A 25373-nucleotide genomic window follows, 5' to 3' on the forward strand; every position below is an offset into this window, starting at 1 on the left:
GTAGCAAATGTCAAATAAAGGGGGGTTATAAGCATTCAATGGGGCTTCGCTGGTGGCTCAGAGGTTAAAGCGTTTGCCTGCAATGCAGGAGACCTGGGTTCGATCCCTGGGTCGGGAAGATCCCCTGGAGAAGGAAATGGCAACCCACTCCAGTATTCTTGCCTGGAGAATCCCATGGATTGAGAAGCCTGGTCGGCTACAGTCCACAGGGTCGCAAAGAGTCGGACAGGACTGAGCGACTTCACTTTCACTTTCACTTTATAAGCATTCAAGCTTTCAGCCAAAACAGAAGGGAGTGTGAATAAAGTCATTTCCAGAAATGGAGCGTGAGGGTACGATGCGGGAACCAGGGCACATAAGTGCATTCTTGGAACTGGCATAATAGGGTTAGAATCATTACTCTAATGACAGCAGCAAACCTCTGCCAGGGTATTATGTATCTCATTTGCTAGTCGTCCTTGGGAAGGGAAGGACTGGAATAAGAAACTGGAGAGCCTTTGGAAGCTACAAGCAGAGGTTTCTATGAACATCAGTTTCATTCTTCCCAAGCAGACTGGTTTTTTTTTTCCCCCACTTTTTCAATCCCATGATAGAATATAGCCAATCCCATTTCTTACTGTCAATTCCAGTTCTTGAGGGAGGAAATCTGGCAAGCCCAGTTTAAATCAGATTACCATCCTGGATTTAATCAGCCCTGCTGGGGACAGATTCATGTGGTATAAATATGGGTACTGGAAATGCACCCTGATTTAATGAGGCAGTTCTGGAGAAGTGGAAAGTCATAATACATTAGGAAAACAGACCAAAAGGTTGTAAGCCAAACATACACGCGGATTGCAGTTGCTGTAAACATGTTTTACTTATTCTTTGGCGAATTAGAGATCCTACTTCAGAAATAAGTAACTCTAAAATTGCTAAAAATGATAAATGAAGTGAATGGGTGAATTTATTTTGTAGTTTGTTATTTTGTCATCTTTTCCTTTCTAAATTTTAAACTTTCAAGTTCTGGATCTTTAAGTGTTGAGCCTACTGATTATGGTTTTTGTTCCCTCTCTCCCTCTGTCCCCTTCTCAACTTTCTTTTTTCTTCCTTCCTTCCTACTTTTCTCTTTTCCTTAAATCTAGTGCCTCCAACAATCAAATCCTCAGGTCTTTCTGAGAGAGCTGTGTTGAAGTACAAGCCCATCACCTTGCAGTGCATAGCTAATGGCATTCCAAATCCATCCATCACATGGTTGAAAGATGGACAGCCTGTCAACACTGCCCAAGGAAACCTCAAAGTAAGTATGAATATTATTATGTTGAAGATGAGAAAGCTATATAAGGAGCTGTCATATTCTCTTTTCTTAGTTATAGGCTCTCCTGTTGGACAGATTTTGCAGGAAATGCACGAATATATTATGTGTTGTCCTTAGGCTTGTTTAGAATTTAGCTTAATGTTTTGACCCAAAAAATGGAATTAAAGACTAATAACTTTAACAATGATGTTGATTTTAACATAGTGGTTGTTATTTGTATTATCTCAATGTATGCCTGTTTTACTTGTTAAAAAAAACCAGTGTCCCATAGATGAAAAGTTCATCAGTACTAAGTCAGAGTATCCCAAATATGTTCACCTTTGACTAGGATTAAGGTGGAATTATAACTGCATAAGCCTAGGTGAAATATGTCTTGGAAAATATAGTTTAGCTTATAATCTTCAAGATGGCAGAGACCAGTCTCTATGAGTAAGTTCATTTCTGTATCTTCATACTGAGTATAGTCCCTGGCATATAACCATAGTCAGTACATATTTGTTCAGTTAGGAGATGGGTAGATTGTAAACCTGAGTGATTTAAATGATGCATTTAAAATAATAGATTTTGCTTCTAAGATCAGGTTAATTGACTAAAATGGGCTTGTGCTTTGCTTGAGGTAAGTTTCAGGAATGAGGGATATGCAAAGTTCTTTTCCTGGCAGAAGCGATGATATCTGTTCATTTATTATTCCTATTCCAAATCTAGTGGAATTAATCTCACACATTTTGTGCTATAAAAGATTTAATATATATCCTTCTAACATAGTGCAGGTAAACAACTGCTTACCTGTGAGGCAGATATATATCATATAATCATACAAAAATATAATTGGAAACAGGGATGAGTAATTTTAAGAGAGAGTTTAGAGAGGTTTAAGAACAGATAATAAGAAATGCTGCCTTTGATCATGTGTGGTTTGCAACCCCTGGAGCTTCCCGGGTGTAATCTGAAACCACCCGCTATTCAGAGGGGAGAGAGAGAGCTCAGAAAGAGTCACAGCATTCCAGATTGGTAGCGGCAGATTTAATAAGCAAGGGAACTTACTTTCCAGGCTTGTCTTGAATGTCTGTAAGATGAGTACATCTCCTCATCTGCCTACCAAATCTTAAAAGTTTATATAGAGGCCCTATCTAGGTTTAGTCGCATATCCGTTCAGATGATCTCAATAGCACACTACTGTCTCAAGGCTATATCCTTGGGCAGAGTCTAGCACTGGGGAGGCGGATGGAATGCACATTCCAAACATGAGAAGTTCAGGAGCCTCCAAGTGCTGGAGTCCAGCTCACAGGTCATGCAGGCGGTCACATCCTCTCAACGACCTCTTCCCAAAGCATGAGGGTGATTTATGAAGAAAGTCTGTAAGCAGAGATCTGAAGAACATATGGAGTTAAATGGAAAAATTAATAGAAGAGAGCTGAGTAGAATCTTTCAGAGAAGTTATTCGTGGGCAAACAAAGGGCAGTATGACACCTCTTGAGAACCTGAAAGCAAGCCCTTGGCTTAGGGAAGTAAGAGCAAGGGAGAAATGATATTAGAGAAGATCAGAGGATGGGTGGAAAGTATTTGAGTAACATTAATGTCTTTATTTTCACTTTAAAGCAATGGGAGATTTTTGAACAGTTTTAAGAGAAAAATGTTTCTTTGAGCCCCGCTTTTGGGTGGAGGGGGTTGGGGAGACAAGAATACTGGAGTGGGTTGCCATTCCCTTCTCCAAGAGATCTTCCTGACCCAGGGATTGAACCTGGGTCTCCCACATTGTAGGCAGACACTTTACCGTCTGAGCTACCAGGGAAATATTGGTAGCTCTTACCAGGGAAAGAGCAATATTGCATAGGAGCCTGGAATGTTAGGTCCATGAATCAAGGCAAACTGGAAGTGGTCAAACAGGAGATGGCAAGAGTGAATGTCGACATTCTAGGAATCAGCGAACTAAAATGGACTGGAATGGGTGAATTTAACTCAGATGACCATTATATCTACTACTGCAGGCAGGAATCCCTTAGAAGAAATGGAGTAGCCATCATGGTCAACAAAAGAGTCCAAATTATAGTACTTGAATGCAATCTCAAAAACGACAGAATGGTCTCTCTTCGTTTCCAAAGCAAACCGTTCAGTATCACAGTAATCCAAGTCTATGCCCCAACCAGTAATGCTGAAGAAGCTGAAGTTGAATGGTTCTGTGAAGACCTACAAGACCTTTTAGAACTAACACCCAAAAAAGATGTCCTTTTCATTATAGGGGACTGGAATGCAAAAGTAGAAAGTCAAGAAACACCTGGAGTAACAGGCAAATTTGGCCTTGGAATACGGAATGAAGCAGGGCAAAGACTAATAGAGTTTTGCCAAGAGAATGCACTGGTCACACCAAACACCTTCTTCCAACAACACAAGAGAAGACTCTACGTGTGGACATCACCACATGGTCAACGCCGAAATCAGATTGGTTATATTCTTTGCAGCCAAAGATGGAGAAGCTATATACAGTCAGCAAAAACAAGACCAGAAGCTGACTGTGGCTCAGATCATGAACTCCTTATTGCCAAAATCAGACTTAAATTGAAGAAAGTAGGGAAAACCACTTGGAGAAGGAGATGGCAACCCACTCCAGTATTCTTGCCTGGAGAATCCCAGGGATTGTGGAGCCTGGTGGGCTGCCATCTATGGGGTCGCACAGAGTCAGACACGAATGAAGTGACTTAGCAGCAGCAGCAGGGAAAACCACTATACCATTCAGGTATGACCTAAATCAAACCCCTTATGATTATACAGTGCAAGTGAGAAATAGATTTAAGGGACTAGATCTGATAGACAGAATGCCTGATAAATTATGGATGGAGGTTCGTGACATTGTGCAGGAGACAGGGATCAAGACGATCCCCATGGAAAAGAAATGCAAAAAAGCAAAATGGCTGTCTGAGGAGGCCTTACAAATAGCTGTGAAAAGAAGAGAAGCGAAAAGCAAAGAAGAAAAGGAAAGCTATAAGCGTCTGAATACAGAGTTCCAAAGAATAGCAAGAAGAGATAAGAAAGCGTTCTTCAGCGATCAATGCAAAGAAATAGAGGAAAAGAACAGAATGGGAAAGACTAGAGATCTCTTCAAGAAAATTAGAGATACCAAGGGAACATTTCATGCAAAGATGGGCTCGATAAAGGACAGAAATGGTATGGACCTAACAGAAGCAGAAGATATTAAGAAGAGGTGGCAAGAATACACAGAACTGTACAAAAAAGATTTTAATGACCAAGATAATCACGATGGTGTGATCATTCACCTAGAGCCAGCTATCCTGGAATGTGAAGTCAAGTGGCCTTTGGAAGCATCACTACAAACAAAGCTAGTGGAGGTGATGGAATTCCAGTTGAGCTATTTCAAATCCTGAAAGATGATGCTATGAAAGTGCTGCATTCAGTATGCCAGCAATTTGGAAAACTCAGCTGTGGCCACAGGACTGGAAAAGGTCAGTTTTCATTCCAATCCCAAAGAAAGGCAATGCCAAAGAATGCTCAAACTACCGCACAGTTGCACTCATCTCACATGCTAGTAAAGTAATGCTCAAAAATTCTCCAAGCCAGGCTTCAGCAATACGTGAACCGTGAACTTCCTGATGTTCAAACTGGTTTTAGAAAAGGCAGAGGAACCAGAGATCAAATTGCCAACATCCTCTGGATCATGGAAAAAGCAAGAGAATTTCAGAAAAACATCTATTTCTGCTTTATTGACTATGCAAAGCGTTTGACTGTGTGGATCACAATAAACTGTGGAAAATTCTGAAAGAGATGGGAATACCAGACCACCTGACCTGCCTCTTGAGAAACCTGTATGCAGGTCAGGAAGCAACAGTTAGAACTGGACATGAAACAACAGACTGGTTCCAAATAGGAAAAGGAGTACATCAAGGCTGTAAATTGTCACCCTGCTTATTTAACTTATATGCAGAGTACATCATGAGAAATGCTGGGCTAAAACAAGCACAATCTTCAGGATTGCCGGGAGAAATACCAGTCACCTCAGATATGCAGATGACACCACCCTTATGGCAGAAAGTGAAGAGGTACTAAAAAGCCTCTTGAGGAAAGTGAAAGAGGAGAGTGAAAAAGTTGGCTTAAAGTTCAGCATTTAGAAAATGAAGATCATGGCATCTGGTCCCATCACTTCATGGGAAATAGATGGGGAAACAGTGGAAACAGTGGCTGCCTTTATTTTCTGGGCTCCAAAATCACTGCAGATGATGATTGCAGCCATGAAATTAAAAGACACTTACTCCTTGGAAGGAAAGTTATGACCAACCTAGATAGCATATTGAAGAGCAGAGACATTACTTTGCCAACACAGGTCTGTCTAGTCAAGGCTATGGTTTTTCCAGTAGTCAGGTATGGACGTGAGAGTTGGATTGTGAAGAAAGCTGAGCCCCGTAGAATTGATGCTTTTGAACTGTGGTATTGGAGAAGACTCTTGAGAGTACCTTGGACTGCAGGGAGATCCAACCAGTCCATTCTAAAGGAGATCAGTCCTGGCTGTTCTTTGGAAGGAATGATGCTAAAGCTGAAACTCCAGTACTTTGGCTACCTCATATGAAGAGTTGACTCATTGGAAAAGCCTCTGATGCTGGGAAGGATTGGGGGCAGGAGGAGAAGGCGATGGCAGAGGATGAGATAGCTGGAAGGCATCACTGACTCGATGGATATGAGTTTGAGTGAACGCCGGGAGTTGGTGATGGACAGGGAGGCCTGGCTTGCTGCAATTCATGAAGTCACAAAGAGTCGGACACAGTTGAGCGACTGAACTGAACTGAACTGCAGAGAAAAATGACATGAGCAGGCTTACATTTTCAGGAGTTACCTAGGCCTCTTTGATGAAAGAATTTAAGGAGTCAAGAGTAGATATGTGGAAATCAGTTGAACTTATTTGTTTTTGTCTAGGAGAGAAAAGATAGAAATTTGGACTCATATACTGGCCACAGAGGTGAAGATACATGGATATATTTGACAGTTGTTTACTGGTTAAATCATTAGGGCTTGATTATGCATTGTTGATAAAAGGTGAGGGAGTGGGGAATATCAAGAAAAACTAGTAGGAATGTAGTATACAGAAGTGCATAGATAGTGATGCCATCCAGTGAGAAAGATTTTGGAGGCAGAGAAGTTTGAGGGGGAAAAACTATGAGTTTTAGACTTTTCAGGGTTAAGAAGATCTTGAAATAAATAAGTTGAGATGCTAGGGAAACCATTGAATATATGGTCTTGAAGCTCAAAGTATAGCTGGAGATATTGATGCTTTATGACTTTTGAAACTCATGGACAGGGATGACTTAATTCAAGGGCAGCATAAAGTGAGAAGAAACAGGAGAGAAAACTGATGTAACACAGAGTCGTAAGAAATTATGGCACTTTTTAAACGCCACATGTGAAAGTCCAGAAGTGAATATAAGTATGTGAATGTGCAGCTTGCCATGTTTAGTACAGTATGGCTGGAGAAGAAGTTAAGTGGGAGTGTCCATCGCAGTGTATGGAGAGGTCATCTGGGGTCAGAATGTGGTGAGCCTGGAAGACTTTGCTGAGCTCCAGTTTCGTTCTGGGCAAAGTGGTGAGCCATGCATGAGCTTTGAAGGGGGACTGGTAAAAGGATCAAATTTTCATTTTAGACAAATTATTCTGGCAACAGTATGCAAGGCAGATTAACAGTTTGGGAGGCTGGAGACACTGGAATATAAATTAAGGAGCTATTATAATCCCACAGTGGCTGTGAGAATGGAGACAAGGGATCTGAGAAACATAGCATTGCCTAATTACTAGGAGAGTCAAAGCAGCCTCTGAAACCCAGAGGACCTGTGCCATTTAACAAGACTGGAAACATGACCTGAGAATTAGGTTCAGAAATAAGGGGAAAACAGTTGTAAGCTTTGTTTTGGATGTGTTACATTTCATATGCTAACTTGTCCAGCAGACAGTTGGAAGCTCAGGAGAGAAGTTGAGGCCAGTGCTGTAAATTTAGGAGCCTGCACAGGATTCTTCATCAAAGACATGGGTTTGGATGGAAACTCTCAGAAAGCCAAGTTCCCTGTTTATGGGACAGGAGGAGGAAACAGGTTCTGTAATCTACTAAGAAAGTCAGAGTGAGAACTGAGGGAGTACTGTCTCTTCAGCTACCAGAGAGCAGAGTGATTGAGGAGTAGGAAGCCCACAATGCCAAATGCTATAGTATGAGCTCACTGCCTAGGCTGCTGGGTGCTATGATTAGAAGTTACTAATGGGACTTCCCTGGTGGTCCAGTGCTTGGGACTTTGCTTTCCAATGCAGGGGGTTCAGTCTCTAGTTAGGGAGCTATGATCCCGCATGCCTCGCGGCTGAAAAAACCAAAACATAAAGCAGAGGCAGTCTTGTAACAAATTTAATAAAGACTTTAAAAATGGTCCATGTCAAAAGAAATCTTTAAAAAGGAAGTTACTGCTAACCCCTGAATAATCAGTTTCAAAGTATAACCACAGAATCACTAGTTCTAAAATGGTAAAGGCCGGTTGTTATGTGCTTAAGAGGGAAATAAGGAAAACCAGACAGGAGGAAATTTATCTGCATTTCTATTACTCATATTTTATAACTTTTATTGTTTTTCTGGCCCCTGTGACCATTTAATCAAAAAAGATTGTTGTTTTAAAACTATTCATGAAGTGTTGTATAAATATAACCATGTTTTTTTTTCAAATAGCTACATTTTCATCACATACCTCATAGTTGCAGTGCGAATGCCTTTTTATTCAGTGGACTTTTATGACTATACCAGCAGGCTGGCCTTAGGTAACTTTGTGTTTTCCAAGGCGTAAGAAAAGTTTTTTAATCAAAATAGTCTGTTTTCTTGTGCATGATGCGGTGATCTGGCTCTAATTTGTCAAAAGGTAATTAAGATAGCAGCATTAAAATATAATTAGATATTATAAACTTAAATGAGTTTGTCTCTTTAGCAAATATTTTCACGTCCACATATAAAGTACAGAATGCTGCCATACTTTCTGATCCCAATTAGATACAGTCTTCTGGTCGACTTCTACAAATTGCCAAAGCCCTGATGGAAGATGCTGGCAGATACACGTGTGTGGCCACCAATGCAGCTGGAGAAACACAGCAGCTCATTCAACTGCATGTACATGGTAATGGCACCTCCATGTCTTAACAGAAGAGTATTTCTAGGGTCTTTTTAAAAAAACATATTGGGCCCATTTTTATTGAATTGTAATGTAAAAGAAATGAGTGTTTATTTTAGTCTGTATGAGAAAAGTATATAGTTTACATTATGGCCATTACTCATATTGAACATCTTCAGTTTTCATGTTCTCAAATAGACATGCTAGAGCTCATAAACAAACACACTACCTTGTGTTTTAATTGTTTGAATTCTGTCAGCTGATAGCTTTGTATGGATAACTTTGGTTGAAAAACCAGAAGTTGCAGGTTTTTTCCTTTGCATTGTCTATGATTATCTTGCCTGCCTAAAAGATTAATTTTTTGAAGCTAGAAGTGAGTAGAAGCTTTCTTTGACTGAGGATCTTCCCTCGTGTACTTTAACAAAAAGTCTGAGTGGCCATGGAATGCCTCATGAATAGTGCAGCTTCGCAGTAAACTTGAAAGACTCCCTGACTGTCATTGTGAGACTTTAGATCTGTAGAGGTTCATCAGAAAGGACCAAGAATTGAACGTTTGCACTTTCGTAATTCAGCCAAGGATATTTACAGAGAGCTAGCGAAGATCTCCTTGTACACTTCATTTATTTTCTCTAATTCATGTGATTGCTTGTTAAGCCTTTTATTCATTCATTCCATCCATTCATTCATATATTCACCCCATATTTACTGAGTGGTCTTAACCTGAAATAACACCCCAGCATTTAGCTTAACTCCAGGTCTATAGTAGAAAGTCAATAAATGTTTGACAAATGAAAGAGTAAATAATAAGTGAATGAAAAAATTTTGTGTGAACATTGAATTCTTCTAATCTGTTTCTTTACATGTTTTCTTTTAATTAAATCACCCAGTTAAAAAATTGAAATGATCAATTCTCAAAATGTTTCCAATAAACCCACTTTATTCTTTCCCCCATTTTTCAGATATGAACATCTGCCTTATGTCATATACACAAACCATATTTCTTAGAGGACCTTTAGTTTTTCATTGAATAATTAGCTGAATGATCAATATCTGACTGTAACCATCTTGGAATTGTCTCACCACACTTGGGGGTTAGGGGACAGATTGACTGTGCTCTTCCTTAAGTTGCCTTGAATTTACCTCATTCCTTGTGAGGCCTTCTGTATGTTTCCAGTGCTCTTTGCCAGCTGTCTCCAGCATTTACTCAGACCTCAGCTTCCATCTAAGAGTGTGCTGGCGGTGGGCCTGGTCTCCTTCCCCATTTTCCTGCCCTGAGTCTCCTTGTCTCCTTTTTGTACAGATTATTTATCTTCTCCTTTCCAATAGCTTCAATCCTAATCTGGTCTCCCATTGCTGGCTAAGAGGCAGCAGTTGAGTAGGATAGCATGATATGTTGCCATCATCTCAGGCACTGGACTGATGCCAACTTTGGTTTAAATTCTTTGTTAACCATGATTTGTATAACTTTGAGCAAGCCACTTATTTAATCTCTCTAAGTATCTGACTTGAAGAGTGCTTTTGAGGTTTAAAGGTTTTAGATATAATAATCTCCCACTTCTACTCTTTTAGAAGCTGTCCAGAAAAGAGAAGTTATTTGTTCTCTAGACTTCTTTAAAGTACTTAAATGAAGACTCTGTAGTGAAGAAGAGAACATGTCCCCAGAACTGGGAAGAACCAGACCTCAGTATTTGGGGCTCCCAGACTTGTATTCATAAAAATCATATGTATTGCTTTTTAGAAATTCATCTTTGTGGACACTTTCCCACATCTCATGAAACAGCATCTCTCATGCAAGTAATCTGAGCTTTTACATGGAGAAACAATGGCCCAGACTGTAAAGACTTGCTAGTGTAGTCAAGACTGACTGAAGACTAGAGTCCGTGAAAGAACTCGAGTATCCCATCAAACACAGGGCAACAACAGAAAAGAAAACAGCAGATCCAATATCTGAGAAAACACAAGTCTATCAACATACTGTCTAACTATGGTAACAAAATATATGTTAGCAGGTGACTGCAGCCATGAAATTAAAAGACGCTTACTCCTTGGAAGAAAAGTTATGACCAACCTAGATAGCATATTCAAAAGCAGGGACATTACTTTGCCGACTAAGGTCCGTCTAGTCAAGGCTATGGTTTTTCCTGTGGTCATGTATGGATGTGAGAGTTGGACTGTGAAGAAGGCTGAGCGCCGAAGAATTGATGCTTTTGAACTGTGATTTTGGAGAAGACTCTTGAGAGTCCCTTGGACTGCAAGGAGATCCAACCAGTCCATTCTGAAGGAGATCAACCCTGGGATTTCTTTGGAGGAAATGATGCTAAAGCTGAAACTCCAGTACTTTGGCCACCTCATGCGAAGAGTTGACTTGCTGGCGATGGAATGAAACACCAACACTGCAGAGTGGTTTGAATCTTTATATTTTAACACTTGCTTCTTACAGCTGCTTTATTTTATATCCCTTGCACAACAACCTACAGGGCAAGTTGCCAAGCACTATGATTCAGAGACTATACAGTGTGCAGGCGCAGGGCAAGATAACCTTTACCTTGACTTATTTACTGCAGCTAAGACTTTGTTTTGGGGAACTTCCTTATCAACTTAGAATCCGTTTTGTCCCTGGGTCTGTTCCTTTTGAGGAATCAGAGAAACATCCTTGTGTGCAAGAAATGTTCTTTTCCCACGGGAACAAACAGGATTCTTAGCTGAACATCTCATTTGCAAGAATGTTCAGCCCTGGTTGAGAGTCTCATTTGTAAGCACTTCTCAACCTTCCTTAAACCTAGTTCCCTACACTGGGCAGAACATCTCGTTTGCAAGAATGTTCAGTCCTGGTTGAGAGTCTCATTTGCAAGCACTTCTCAACCTTCTTTATACCTTGTTCCCTACATTGACTCATTGGAAAAGACTCTGATGCTGGGAGGGATTGGGGGCAGGAGGAGAAGGGGACGACCGAGGATGAGATGGTTGGATGGCATCACTGACTCGATGGACGGAGTCTGAGTGAACTCCAGGAGTTAGTGATGGACAGGGAGGCCTGGCGTGCCACAATTCATGGGGTCACAAAGAATCAGACACAACTGAGCAACTGAACTGAACTGAACTGAACTGAAGAGATTCAATTAGAGTACACAAGTGGAAAATCATCGGAGACAAGGAGGAGGCTGGAGGATATCTGGGTTAGTGTGAAAAAAGAGAGAAACACAAGGTTGGTGATTGTAAGGATTTTTTAAAAACTACCAGACTAGTCAGAAAATATAAAAGTCTTCTTGATATGAATTACCATAGAATAGAAGTAAGATATATTACTAGCTGAAAATGTTTCCCCTAGTAGGATCTTGACTTGTCTGGATAACATTTCATCAGCCTGAAGGAAGAATAAATGATGAAGTGAACTTCTAATCTAATACTGATCGTGATCAACCTGGAGGAAGTAGTTAACATGACATGTGACAGGAATATGAACAGAAAGTGATGTATCATCTCGGCCTTCATGATGGCTATGTCACATTGGAGGGACATGGTTCCAGACTTGATCCTGTCCTCTTTCATATTTATATTCATAATTTCAGGGAGAATTGGGGATGTTCAAAAAGATGTAGGAATTTCTAAGGGATTAGTTGATGGATTTCACAAAGACCTCAGAGGTTAAAAATGACAGATTAATCTGAGGCAAAAAAATTCCATAAGAATAGGGAGAAAGTGGCTTAAAGATACCACACATTGAATTACTTGAGATATTAATGATGCTGTCTAATTATTAATTTGATAATTCAATTTTGTAATAAAGCTAAGAAGTCAGTAATAGAAGTTTGCAGTAGCCTTTTTATACTCTTGCTTTCTCAGTGCTTCCAAAGTATTATATCTAAGTCTGGTGCTATGTATTAAGAGGGACATTGAAAAATCTATAGTCAAGCAACTGTCATTTAATTATTTCTTTTATTGTTTAACCAATCCTATAGCTGTTTTTAAAATTAGGATTTGTTTTAATCCCAGGAGTAACACACTCAGCAAGCGAGTCTTTTCTATCCATACAATTGTCATCCAAAAGTATTCAATCCTAAGAAACTCAGCTTTCAAATTGCTTATTATTTTGCTTTTATATAAAAAAGGAGTGTAGATGCATCCATTTTTCTCAAACATGGGAAAAAGTGTTTCCAAAAGGTGGAGTAAGGGTGCGTGGTCTCCTGGACTGGAAATGAAGTCATGATCACGAGAAGGGGAGCATTCTTATGATCCCCTGGGTTTTCCAGGGGAAGTTCTATTATAGACGGCAGAGGCTCTCAGTAGGTGGTCCTTTTTGATGATCAAAGTTTCATAATTCTGGAAGTTCTAATTCTCTAGACCAAACTATGAAATTATATTTAAACCTCAGATACTTGCCAAGCGAGACAGGTGTTTCCACAAACAAACGATTCTTTGGGGTCTAATGGCTCAAGCATTCATCTGCACGTAATTATTTTCTTAGCCAAAATCAACCAAGGTGAAGCACCCAGAAGTAGACTATTGTGGTGAAAAACTTTGAACTGGGGCTTCTACACTCCAAGTATTATCTGGAGGACAGTGGGCTTAGATGCGAACTTTTTAAAAGCTTGGTTTTCTCATCTGTAAAATGGAAAGGATGAAGATAATACGACAATCAGGGAAGTTGTTCTGAGGAATCAATGCAAGACTAGACATGAAAAATATAGCCTGGTGTCTGGTTCCTGGTCATCATCTGTAAATAGCAGCTTGATGACTGTTTTGGCCAAACACGTATTTGGCCTCTGGCCCTGCTCATTACACCAACATTTTAACAAATATATCTAATGTCCTGCTGTCTTTCCTGCTGGCCAGGAACTATTTTGTGTCTGTATTACTTGTCTGGCTAAAACATTAGTAGAGCACCCTTAATTTTATTATTTGGATCTATTTGCTTGGCTAAAATATGCTAACACCCACTTAAATTTTTTTTTTCTATATCGTTTTTGTATTTTGTGTAATAGCTCACTTGTGGCCTAGAGGAGACTTGAGAATATTGTAGAGAACTTTTCTCTTTTAAAGGATAACTTTAGTTCAGGGCTCTACTATGCTATTTTCTTGGTATTGGTGAATTTATTATTCATTGTATGATAATTTTCGTCGTTAGGGAGTCTCCAAGGCACTTTTGATCAGTTATGTATTAATTCAAATTTTGCCATGATTTGAAAAAAAATGCATTAATGTCTCTGAATGATTAAAGTAATAGGCAAAATTTAGACCCACAATACGTTCAGATGAAGGTATTTTGATTTTGGCACGATACATGCCTGGAGCTTTTAGAAGAAAGAAAACCAGTAAGTCGAATAGAGTTCAGTCTTCTACTTAGAGTACACAGTATGCAGACATCTTATTGTTATCACAAAATATTATTACCTTACTAATTCTTCTTCTACAACAGTGTTCACCTAAATTCAAAATTCCAAGACCATCTCTTTGTGCTAGAAGGGAATAATAGTATTTATATTTTTATTTAGTTTTTATGTTAAGTGAACGAGCACCATTTATTGAAAAGGTTAATCTCTCCCCCCCCCCCCCACCCCCGAACTTCCCTGGTGGCTCAGATGGTAAAGCGTCTGTCTACAATGCGGGAGACCTGGGTTCAATCCCTGGGTTGGGAAGATCCGCTGGAGAAGGAAATGGCAATCCACTCCAGTACTATTGCCTGGAAAATCCCATGGACAGAGGAGCCTGGTAGGCTACAGTCCGTGGGGTCGCAAAGAGTCGGACATGACTGAGTGACGTCACTTACTTACTTCACTTAATCTTTCCCCTACCGAATGGCTTGGCATGCTTTCTGAAGTCATTTGATTATACATATAAGGGTTAAATTTCTCTAAAATCAATTCTGTTCCATTGCCTAATTGTGATTCTTATGACAGTACCACTCTGTCTTTTATTCTTTTTTCCCCAGCTTTATCAAGATATAATTGATGAATAAAATTCATTACATTTTAAGTGTACCATGGGAAGATTCAATGTATGTATACTTTGTGAAATATTATTACAATCAAATTAACATATCCACCATTTTACACAGTTACTATTTTTGTGTGTGTAGTGAGAACATTTCAGATCTACTGTGTTACCAGTACATTATTGAGTAGTACAATAGGCACCATGATGTACATTAGACTCCCAGAACTTGATAAATGAAGGGTTGTACCTTTTGACCAGTATCTCCCCATTTCCCCCACCCCCCACCCCCCAGCCCCTGGTACCACCATTCTATTCTCAGGTTCTATGAGTCAACTCTTTTTAAATTCCACATAAAATTGAGATCATATAGTATTTATCTTTCTCTGTCTGGCTTATTTCACTCAGCATAAGGTCCTATAGTTTCATTCAGGTTGTTTCAATGACAGAATTTCCTGCTTTCTTGTGACTGACAAGTATTCCGTCTGTCTGTCTGTCTGTCTGTCTGTCTCTCTCTCTCTATATATATATATATATATATATATAATGTATGACAGTGCATATAATAAACACAAATTAGAGGGAATGAGAGAGAAAGACAGCATTTTTATTATCCATTCATCTATGGACACTTAGATTGTTTCTCTGTCTTGGCTTTTGTAAATAATGCTGCAATGAACATGGGAGTTATAGATATCTTTGAGGTACTGATTTTGGTTGCTTCAGATATATAACCAAATATGGAATTGCTGGACCATATGGTAGTTCTATTTTTAACGTCTTTGAGGAAAGTTCATGCTGTTTTCTAGTGGTCATTACCATTTACATTCCTACGGAGAGTGTACGAATTTCTTTTTTTCCACATTCTCACTAACACTTGTTATTGCTTGTATTTTTTATAACCATCCTAACGGGTGTGAGGTGATAATTCACTGTGATTTTGATTTACATTTCCCTGATGAGTAGTGATGGTGAGCTCCTTTTCATGTACCTGTTGGCAATTTGTATATCTTCTTTGAAAAACTGTCTATTCAGGTCCTTTGCCCATTATATATTTGTATTATTTATTATTTGTTGGTGGTGGGTTTTTTTTTTTTGCTATTGAGTTGTCTAAGTTTCTTGTATGTTTTTATTATTCACCCTTTATTATATATATGGATATGACACCAAAAGAACAAACAATAAAAGCAAAATAAACAAGTGGAATTACATCAAACTGAAAAGCTTCTGCAAAGTAAAGGAGCCCATCAGAAAAATGAAAAGCAACTTACAAAATGGAAGAAAATATTTGCAAACCATGTATATATGTATATATATATATATATTTGCATTTATTGTTCATGCTTTTGGTGTCATATCCAAGAAATCATTGCCAAGAACACTGTCAGGGAACTTTATTCTTACGTTTTCTTCTAGGAGTTTGTGGTTCAGGTCTTACATTTAAGTCTTTAATACATTTTGAGTTAATTCTTTAGTATAATACTGAATTGAATACAGTTCTTGATTTTCATATGTTGAGCCAACCCTGCCCTTCTGGAATAAATTCCTGTTAGTCATGGTGCATGATATGTTTTATGTGTTGCTGGATTCACCTTACTAGTATTTTTTTGATGATTTTTATGTCTCTTTTCATAAGAAATATTGATCATAATGTCCTTTTATTGACTCTCTCTGTCTGGTTCTGTTATCATGTTACACTGACCTCTTAGAATGATTTAAGAAGTGTTTCACTCATTCTCTGCTTTATTTTGAAAGAGTTTGTGAAGGATTCAGTTTAATCCTTAAATGTCTGGCAGAATTCACTATTAAAGCCATTCTCCAGTTTTGTGAGTATGTATGTGAAGGATTTTTTTTTTAATTATTATTAATGCAATTTGTTTTTACGTGTCTATTCAGAGTTTCAGTTTCTTTTTGAGTCTGTGTCAGTAGTTTGTATTTTTCTAAGAAATTATCTATTACATCTAGGTTATAACCTAATTGTTGGCACAAAACTGTTTATAATATTACTGTATAATTGTAATTCTGTAAAGTTGGTAGCAATGACCCTTGTTTCTTTCCTGATCGGAGTAATTTGGTCTCCTCTTTTGTGTTGTCTTGGTCAGTGGGCTAAAATTTTGTCTCTTTCATTGATCTTTCAAAAAACCAGATTTTAGTTTCATTGGTTTTCTCTTTCTTTCTATTGTCTATTTTTGCTCTATTCTTTATTATTTCCTTTATTCTGCCTGCTTTGGGTTTACTCTTTATTATTCTGATTTCTTTAGGTGGAATGTTAGGTTACTGATTTGAGTTTTTAATATAGTTGTTTACAGCTATGAATTTCACATTTAAGTGTTGCTTTATGTGTATCCCGTAAGTTTTGGTGTGTTGTATTTTTATTTTAATTTATCTCAGGGAATTATGTAACATCTTATATGATTTCTTCTTTGAGAATCATGTTATTTAGGAGTGTGTTATTTCATTTCTACATATTTGTGAATTTCCCAACTCTTCTGTTATGATTGATTCATAATTTCATTCTGTTGTGGTTTAAAAACATACTTTGTATGATTTAATCCTTTTAAATGTCCTGAGACTTCTCTTATAGCCTAATATATGGTTTATTCTTAAAAATATTCCATGTGCACTTGAGAACGATGTTGATTTTGCTCTTCTTGTGTGGACTATACTATGTATATCTATCTCTTGATTTATAGTGTTGTTCAAGTCTTCTATTGCTGATTTTTGTCTAATTGTTATATCCATTATTGAAAGTGGAATATTGATGTCTCTGACTATTATTGTTGAATTGTCTTTCTTCCTTAGATTCTGCAAATTTTTTCTTCCATGTATCTAGAGACTCCATTGTTTTGTGAATGTGTACATTAGTTACTCAGTTGTTTCTGACTCCTTGCGACCCCATGAACTGTAGCCCATCAGGCTCCTCTGCCCATGGTATTCTCCAGGCAATAATACTGGAGTAGGTAGCCATTCATTCCCTTCTCCAGGGGATCTTCCCGACCCCGGGATTGAACCCTGATCTCCTGCACTGCAGGCAGATTCTTGCCTGGAAAATTCCATGGACAGAGGAGCCTGGCAGGCTACAGTCCATGGGATCACAAAGGGTCAGACATGGCTTAGTGCCTAATACTTTCACTTATGGGCTGCCCTGGTGGCCCAAATGGTAAAAAAAAAAAGAACCTGCCTGTTCTGCAGGAGACCTGGATTCAATCCATGGGTCAGGAAGATCCCCTAGAGAAGGAATGGCTATCCACTCCAGTACTCTTTCTTTGAGAATTCCAAGGATAAAGGAACCTGGTGGGCTACAGTTCATGGGATTGCCAAGAGTCAGATACCACTGAATAACTGTTTTGTGAATATGTGGTTATAATTGTCATGTATTTGGGATAAATTGATACTTTGTGTCTTTTAAAAATATCTTACTTGGTTGCTACTAATAATTTTTCTTTCAAAATCTGTTTTTTTTAATATTGATAAAGCCTCTCCATTTTTATTTGTTTACTGTTTGCATGATATCTTGCCCATCCTTTTACTTTCAACCTATTTGTGTCTTTGAATCTAAAGTGGATCAGTTGTAGACAACATATAATTAGGTCTTTTTTTTTTTTTTTTTTTTTGCTTTTTAAATCCATTCTGCTGGTCTCCTCTGCCTTTGGCTTAGAGTGTTTAATACATTTGCATTTATTGTAATTACTGAGATGCTAGGATTTATGTCTACCATTTATATGTATGTATGTATGTGTTGTTTTTGTGTTCTTCCATTACTCCCTTTTTGTGTGAAATAGATATTTTCTTGTGTATCATTTTGTTTATTTTATTCCTCCTTTTTCCATATTTTTGAGTTTTTAGTGGGTGCCCTAAGGATTACAATTAGCATCTTAATTAATAATGTTAATACTTTGGATTAATACTAATTTAGTTTCAGTATTATAAAAACTTTGCTCCTATATAGATCCTTTCCCTTTCCCCTCCTTTGTGCTATTATAGTCATACAAATTACATCTTTATTCATCATGTGCCTATCAATATATATTTATAATTATTGATTTATGTTATCTTTTAAATGAGGAAGGAGAAAATAGTGTTATCTGTAAAATATACAGTTTTACTGGCTTTACTATTAGTTACCTCTACCAGTGCTCTTTACTTCTTTATATGTATTAAAGTCACTCTTTTTATGCAGCCTGAAGGACTTCCTTTAGTATTTTTTTAAAAATTAATTTAATGTTGTCAATCAATGGACATTAAAGTAGGAAGATTATTGTGGATTATCTAGATGGACCCAGACATGTCATGAAAAGTAGAAAATTAAGGCAGAATTTAGAATGATGAGATGTGAGGTCTTATGACCTTCCCTATTACTAGCTTTGTAGATGGAGGAAGGTGTCCACAACTCAAGGAATATGTGTCCTCTCTAAGTTGGAAAGAAAGTGAAGTGAAGTTGCTCAGTTGTGTCTGACTCTGCAACCCCATGGACTGTAGCCTGCCAGGCTCCTCTGTCCATGGGATTCTCCAGGCAAGATTATTGAGATGGGTTGCCATTTCCTTCTCCAGGGGATCTTCCTAAACCAGAGATCGAACCCGGGTCCCCCACATTGCAGGCAGACGCTTTATCCTCTGAATAGGCAAGGAAATAGGTTTTCCTTTGAACCAGCAGAAAGGAAATGAGTCCTTCTGAAACTTTGATTTTAACCCAGTGAAGCCATGTTGATTTCTGACCCACAAAACTGTAAAATAATACACTTGTGTTGTTTAAATTACCAGGTTTGAAATAATTTGTTATGGAAGGGAAAGGAAACTAATATGGTAACTTTCCTGGACAATCTCTGTGAAGTCTGTTTTGATAGACTTTAAAATGCCTCTGGGAAAGGGATGGATTTCACTGAACAAATTTTGGGTGTGGATAGTTAAAGACAAGTCCTAGGAGTGGAAATTTCCAGAGAAAGGCCAGACAGGTCAAATAGTGAGTTTTCTAGGAATGGGGCTTTTAGGTAGCTCTTCAGTTCAGTTCAGTCTCTCAGTCATGTCCAACTCTTTGCGACCCCATGAATCGCAGCACGCCAGGCCTCCCTGTCCATCACCAACTCCCGGAGTTCACTCAGACTCACATCCATTGAGTCCGTGATGCCATCCAGCCATCTCATCCTCTGTCGTCCCCTTCTCCTCCTGCCCCCAATCCCTCCCAGCATCAGAGTCTTTTCCAATGAGTCAACTCTTTGCATGAGGTGGCCCTCCAATATTTACTGTGCTTTTTTTCACTGTGGCTGCAGAGCTGTTTGTTTTCAAAATTACTCCTGAGGTAAGGAAAGAGTGATGGGAAGAGAGTGAGATAAAATGTTGTAAAACTCACTCTTCTTAATTGGATTTAGCTCTTTTTCTTGAATAAACACTTCTTGAATTATTGTAAGCATTTGGTTAATTCCCCGAGTAGTAAGAAAGTTGGTTTTGATAATTTTCCAATGTTCTTTTTTTTTTATGGTGGAGTGGATTTTGTGAGTCCTTATTCTGCCATTCTCGCTGACATCTAATCTTTTCTCTTTAAGTTCTCTGGTGGAATGAAAAATAGCCAAACTGCCTCATGGCTGTTATATTTCTTACTCCCACCATATTGTTTTATTGCAGCAGTTACATAGCCTGTCAAACCCGTCAATGATCACTTTAGTCCAGCAGGCTTCAAGTTAATATTTAAATAACTATTTTGGAGCAATGTGCCATGGACTAATTATTTTTCCTTTCCAGTTGTAAAAGTCAGATAGTCATATTTAGAGGTCTTTTTTCTTTTTTTTCTTTTGCTTAAATGCCATATCATAAGTCAGAATTCAGCAGAAAACAGAAACAATCTAAGTATTTCGAACAGGAAGATTTAATACATTGATTAGATAAATACAAATGAACTACAGGTTTGAGGGCCAAGTAGCCTCTAAACTTTGTCTTCAGGAACAACTTCCCAGAAACTAGAAATCTGATCTATAAGGTCATCTGTTTTTGAGGACAGGCTTTATTTTAAACTTGTCAAAAACCAGCTTTGTTGGTTATTCCTTTTGCTTGTTTGTTTGCTTTGGTATAGTTTTCTACTTCTATTATTTCTTTATTCCTGATTTCTTTTTTTTTTTTTTGATGTATAACATAATCACATTTATTAAACAATGTATGCCAATATAAAGGGCAAAGTTCAACAATGCAAAAGTACAAATATTTTTGCACCAACCTAATATTACAATTACAAATAATAACCTATTTCTCTTTCATATTACTGAGCCTACCCTGTGTTATAACCAGAATAATAATACAGAACAGGCATTTGACAGAACTAGTTTTCTTCCTATAAAGAAACTACAAATGAGTTTCTGCTGGAACCTTCTCAACAGAGATTTCAATAAGGTATAAACAAAGTTTCTTAACTAGAAGGGGCTATATAACAAAGTACATTTCACATGCAAAGTTTCATATCGTTCTTCAGAGATTCCAGCATAGAAAGACAGAAGATATTTCCTTCAGCAACCCAGGGGATAAACAAGATCATCTCAAAATCCTTCCTAGCTCTAAGGTGTACGGTGTCGTCACTCAGTCGTGTCCGACTCTTTGTGACCCCATGGACGGTAGTCTACCAGGCTCCTCCGTCCATGGCATTTTCCAGGCAAGAGTACTGGAATGGGTTGCCATTTCCTTCTCCAGGTTTATTCCTGATTTCTTTGGGTTTATTTTATTGGTCTTTTTCTAGAATCTGAGTTGAATGGTTAGAACATTTATTTTTAGCATGTCTTCATTTTTAATATATTAATTAGAACTTTAAGATTGCCTTTGTGTAATGCACTGCTTATTGATGGCCCACAGATTTTAGTTTTAATCAATCTCATTCTAATTAATTTTTTCTACCCATAGACATTTGTCTTGATTTCCTCTTTAATAAGCTTTTTCCCCATGTAGAGAACTTTGTAATATTACTACTGAGTTCTGTGATTTTCTTACTATGATTTTTTAAATTGTGGTATAAATACCTTATTGAGAGTTTTTGTGACCTAATATATAATCTGTCTTGAAAATATTCTGTTGCCATTTGAAAATAATATGTATTCTTTGTTAACAATAAATACACAAATAACATGTGTGTGTGTATAAACATATATTAGTTCAGTTCAGTCACTCAGTCGCGTCCGACTCTTTGTGACCCCGTGAACCACAGCACGCCAGGCCTCCCGGTCCATCACCAACTCCCGGAGTCCACCCAAACCCATGTCCATTGAGTCAGTAATGCCATCCCACCATCTCATCCTCTGTCTTCCCCTTCTCCTCCTGCCCTCAATCTTTCCCAGCATCAGGGTCTTTTCCAATAAGTCAGCTCTTCACATCAAGTGGCCAAAGTATTGGAGTTTCAGCTTCAGCATCAGTCCTTCCAATGAACACCCAGGACTGATCTCCTTTAGGATGGACTGGTTGGATCTCCTTGCAGTCCAAGGGACTCTCAAGAATCTTCTCCAACACCACAGTTCAAAAGCATCTATTCTTTGGCACTCAGCTTTCTTTATAGTCCAACTCTCACATCCATACATGACCACTGGAAAAACTGTAGCCTTGACTAGACAGACCTTTGTTGGCAAAGTAATGTCTCTGCTTTTTAATATGCTGTCTAGGTTGGTCATAACTTTCCTTCCAAGGAGTAAGCGTCTTTTAATTTCATGGCTGCATTCACCATCTGCAGTGATTTTGGAGCCCAAAAAAATAAAGTCTGACACTGTTTGCACTGTTTCCTCATCTAGTTGCCATAGAGTGATGGGACCAGATGCTATGATTTTAGTTTTCTGAATGTTGAGCTTTAAACATATATATGTTTGGGTAATTTTAGCTTTCTAATTCTCTAGAACTTCATTTTGTGTTTCACTATGTAGTTAATTTCTAAGAAATACTATAATATACTACTTTTAGATTTTTCAAATTTTCTCTCCTTTTTTATTTATAATTTTGCTTTTTTATTCAATGCATAAAGCATTATCATTATAGTGGATTCTTTCTGAATTACAACAGTTGAGTCAGTAGAAAGCATTATTTTTGCCTTGTATACCAGTTTTTCAGAAATTGATATCTCCCTTATTTTTCTGGTATATCTCTGTCTAGCTCTTTACTGTCAACATTTTTACAGTTGTTTTGCTTGTGCTTTTTAATTTAAAAAAAAACACATGTTAACCCTCAGATAGTCTTAACTCTTTCTGTATTGACCAAGAAAATTAACTCATTCACATTTATGTTCTTGAGTTACATATTTGATTTTATTTCTACCATCTTATTTAGTTCTGATCATTTTTCTTATTCCCTTGCCTTCTTTCCCCTTTCTGTTTTTGCTAGGTTAATGGATCAATTATTTAAATGGATATGGGGTAGAGGTGAGGGGCTCTGGTGCACTGGATAAGTTAAATTTATCAAATCTTTAAAATGTTTTTTATATAAACCCCGAAGTTAACATATACCTAGCATCTTTTCCAAATAAGAGAAAACCTCCAGTTTACTTGCAATTTTGTTTTTCCTCACATCCCTCCTGCATTCCTTAAGATAGGAGATGTAGGGCTTTGCTATTCCAAGTTGTCTTTACTTTTACCCTAAGCCTCTTAAACTTTTTGTGTTCCTACTTTATAAATACATGGTCTAGTCACTAAATCATGTCCAACTCTTGCAACCCCATGGACTGTAGCCTGCCAGGCTCCTCTATCCATGGGATTTCTCAGGCAAGAATACTGAAGTAGGTTGCCGTTTCTTCAGAGGATCATCCCAACCCAGGGATCGAACCGATTTCTCTTGCATTGCAGATGGTCTCCTGCACTGCAGGCGGATTTTTTACCTCTGAGCCACCAGGGATGCCTCACATTAAAACTAAAGCAGCATTATCTGTGATTATTTAAAGTTGAAAATGTAGCTTTCTGTTTTATTTTACTGACTGTTGTAACTTTTCTATCAAAAAAGATTCTAATAAACAAATAAGTGATTCTAATTTCTCTGAAATGATTTAAGATAGTACTGTTCTCAGGTAGAGTCAGGCTTCCCTGGTGGCTCAGAGAGTAAAGAATCTGCCTGCAACACACGAGACTTGGGTTCATTCCCTGGGTTGGGAAGATCCCCTGGAGAAGGGCATGGCAACCCACTCCAGTATTCTTTCCTGGAGAATCCCCTTGGACCAAGGAGCCTGGTGGGGTACAGTCCATGGGGTTGCAAACAGTTGGACACGACTGAGCGACTAAGCACAAGGTAAAGTCAGATATTTTGAGAAATACTGATGTTCTTCACTGGAAGAGTTCAAATACATTAGATTACTTCTTGGTAAAGGCAGTTCATCATCAGACTAATCAGATTTATTGAAATTAAAAATACTCCCTTAACTTTGTTTTACTACTCTGCTAATGTATGTATCCAAGGCTTTTCAATTATGGGCCTAGATTAATAGATGATCCAAAAACCTTTTAAGATCTTTTACATCCTATTTTCAATGCTGCTTAATAGCATCCCTCTGCCCATGGGGATTCTCCAGGCAAGAATACTGGAGTGGGTTGCCATGCCCTCCTCCAGGGGATCTTCCCAATGCAGGGATTGAACCCAGGTCTCTGGCTTGCAGTCAGATTCTTTACCATCTGAGCCACCAGGGAAGCCCCACTCAATAGTGTACCTTAGATTTATTCCAAATATATCATTGTATATAAGTGAAAGAAAGAAAGGGAAAAAGAAAGAAATGACAAGTCCCAGTCAGGAAACTATTTCAGTTTAATACCCTATTTCTGTGTGCTAGCTACCTCTTTGGGCTTCTTGCAGAACCACCCAGCCTGGAGGATGCAGGGAAGATGCTGAATGAGACCGTGGTGGTGAACAGCCCCGTACAGCTGGAGTGTAAAGCAGCTGGAACTCCCACGCCTGGTATGCTTGTTTTCAGACTCTGTAACTTACCAACGTTTTAAGATTTCTGTGAATTGCTAAATCGGTTTATAAGGATACTATAGTAATTGCTAATGAAGAAAATATTATAGAATACATTTCAAATGTAAAACACTGATTAGGAAATCATTTTTGGTGGATGATATTTTTGAATTTTCATTGCTTTTAGCTCCATGAAATAATTTACCCATTTAAATAATGTACAGATATGTGAATAATTGCCTTACTGTCCTTACTGTGGTAACAAAACCCACAATGTCATTTTATTTACATTTATGCTGAAAATATACTTTTAATCTAGTCTAAGTTGATCATGAACCATTCATTTGATGAGACTGTTATTGTATCGATTCTCATCACTGGTAAGTTATTCATATGAATCGATAATAATATAAAATTTTTGAGGCTAATAGTGTGTTTGGTTTTGATTAGAAGTGTAAACAAAATTTTTGTAGATGAGAGGCATATATTGTATACGAGAAGAAATATAGTTGATTAAAAGTTTGCTCTCAGACAAATAGTGATACATTAGAGAAAATGTAAAGAATATAATTTTTTTACAAATTCACTTCAAGACACTTATATTGGCCTGACTGTTCATAATTTTTTAATGTTTACCTCCTTCCTCCTAAAAATCAACCTTAAATATTTAAACAGATTAGAGTGATAAGCATAAGAATAAAGCAGTTGTTACTATTGTAGTTAACCTCTAATTCAGTGTGTATATTGAGTTTTTTAAATTTATTTTTTATTGAAGGATAATTTTTTAAAGAAACATTTAAATAGATGGGCTTCTCTTCTCTTCTCCTTGCAGCTATTACATGGTACAAAGATAATCGTCCACTATCAGATTCCAGTAGTGTGACTTTCCTGAACAGAGGACAGATCATCAATATTGAAAGTGCGCAGATCACAGATGCTGGCATATATAAATGTGTGGCCATCAACTCAGCTGGAGCAACCGAGTTATTTTACAGTCTGCAGGTCCACGGTTAGTGCCCCTACTAGACTGATCCAGGGTGAAGAAGCATTCAAGACGATCAAGTGCATCTATAAAATTCTAGTGTTGATATTTAACAGAATGTGTTATTGTCATCTTT

At 37.9% G+C, this 25373-nt stretch overlaps 1 protein-coding gene across 1 annotated transcript in view; it reads left to right on the forward strand.

Annotated features, from left to right (window-relative positions):
- The window catches only part of HMCN1 (hemicentin 1), a 537733-nt gene that overhangs the window by 320838 nt on the left and 191522 nt on the right, over positions 1–25373 (forward strand). The window contains exons 35-38 of the mRNA XM_068985901.1: positions 1125–1279; positions 8316–8439; positions 24154–24255; positions 25088–25264. Of these exons, the coding sequence (XP_068842002.1) occupies positions 1125–1279; positions 8316–8439; positions 24154–24255; positions 25088–25264 (558 nt within the window). The remainder of the gene's footprint in view (positions 1–1124; positions 1280–8315; positions 8440–24153; positions 24256–25087; positions 25265–25373) is intronic.

Source organism: Capricornis sumatraensis, chromosome 14 (genome assembly GCF_032405125.1).
Source record: "Capricornis sumatraensis isolate serow.1 chromosome 14, serow.2, whole genome shotgun sequence".
Lineage (NCBI taxonomy): Eukaryota > Metazoa > Chordata > Mammalia > Artiodactyla > Bovidae > Capricornis > Capricornis sumatraensis.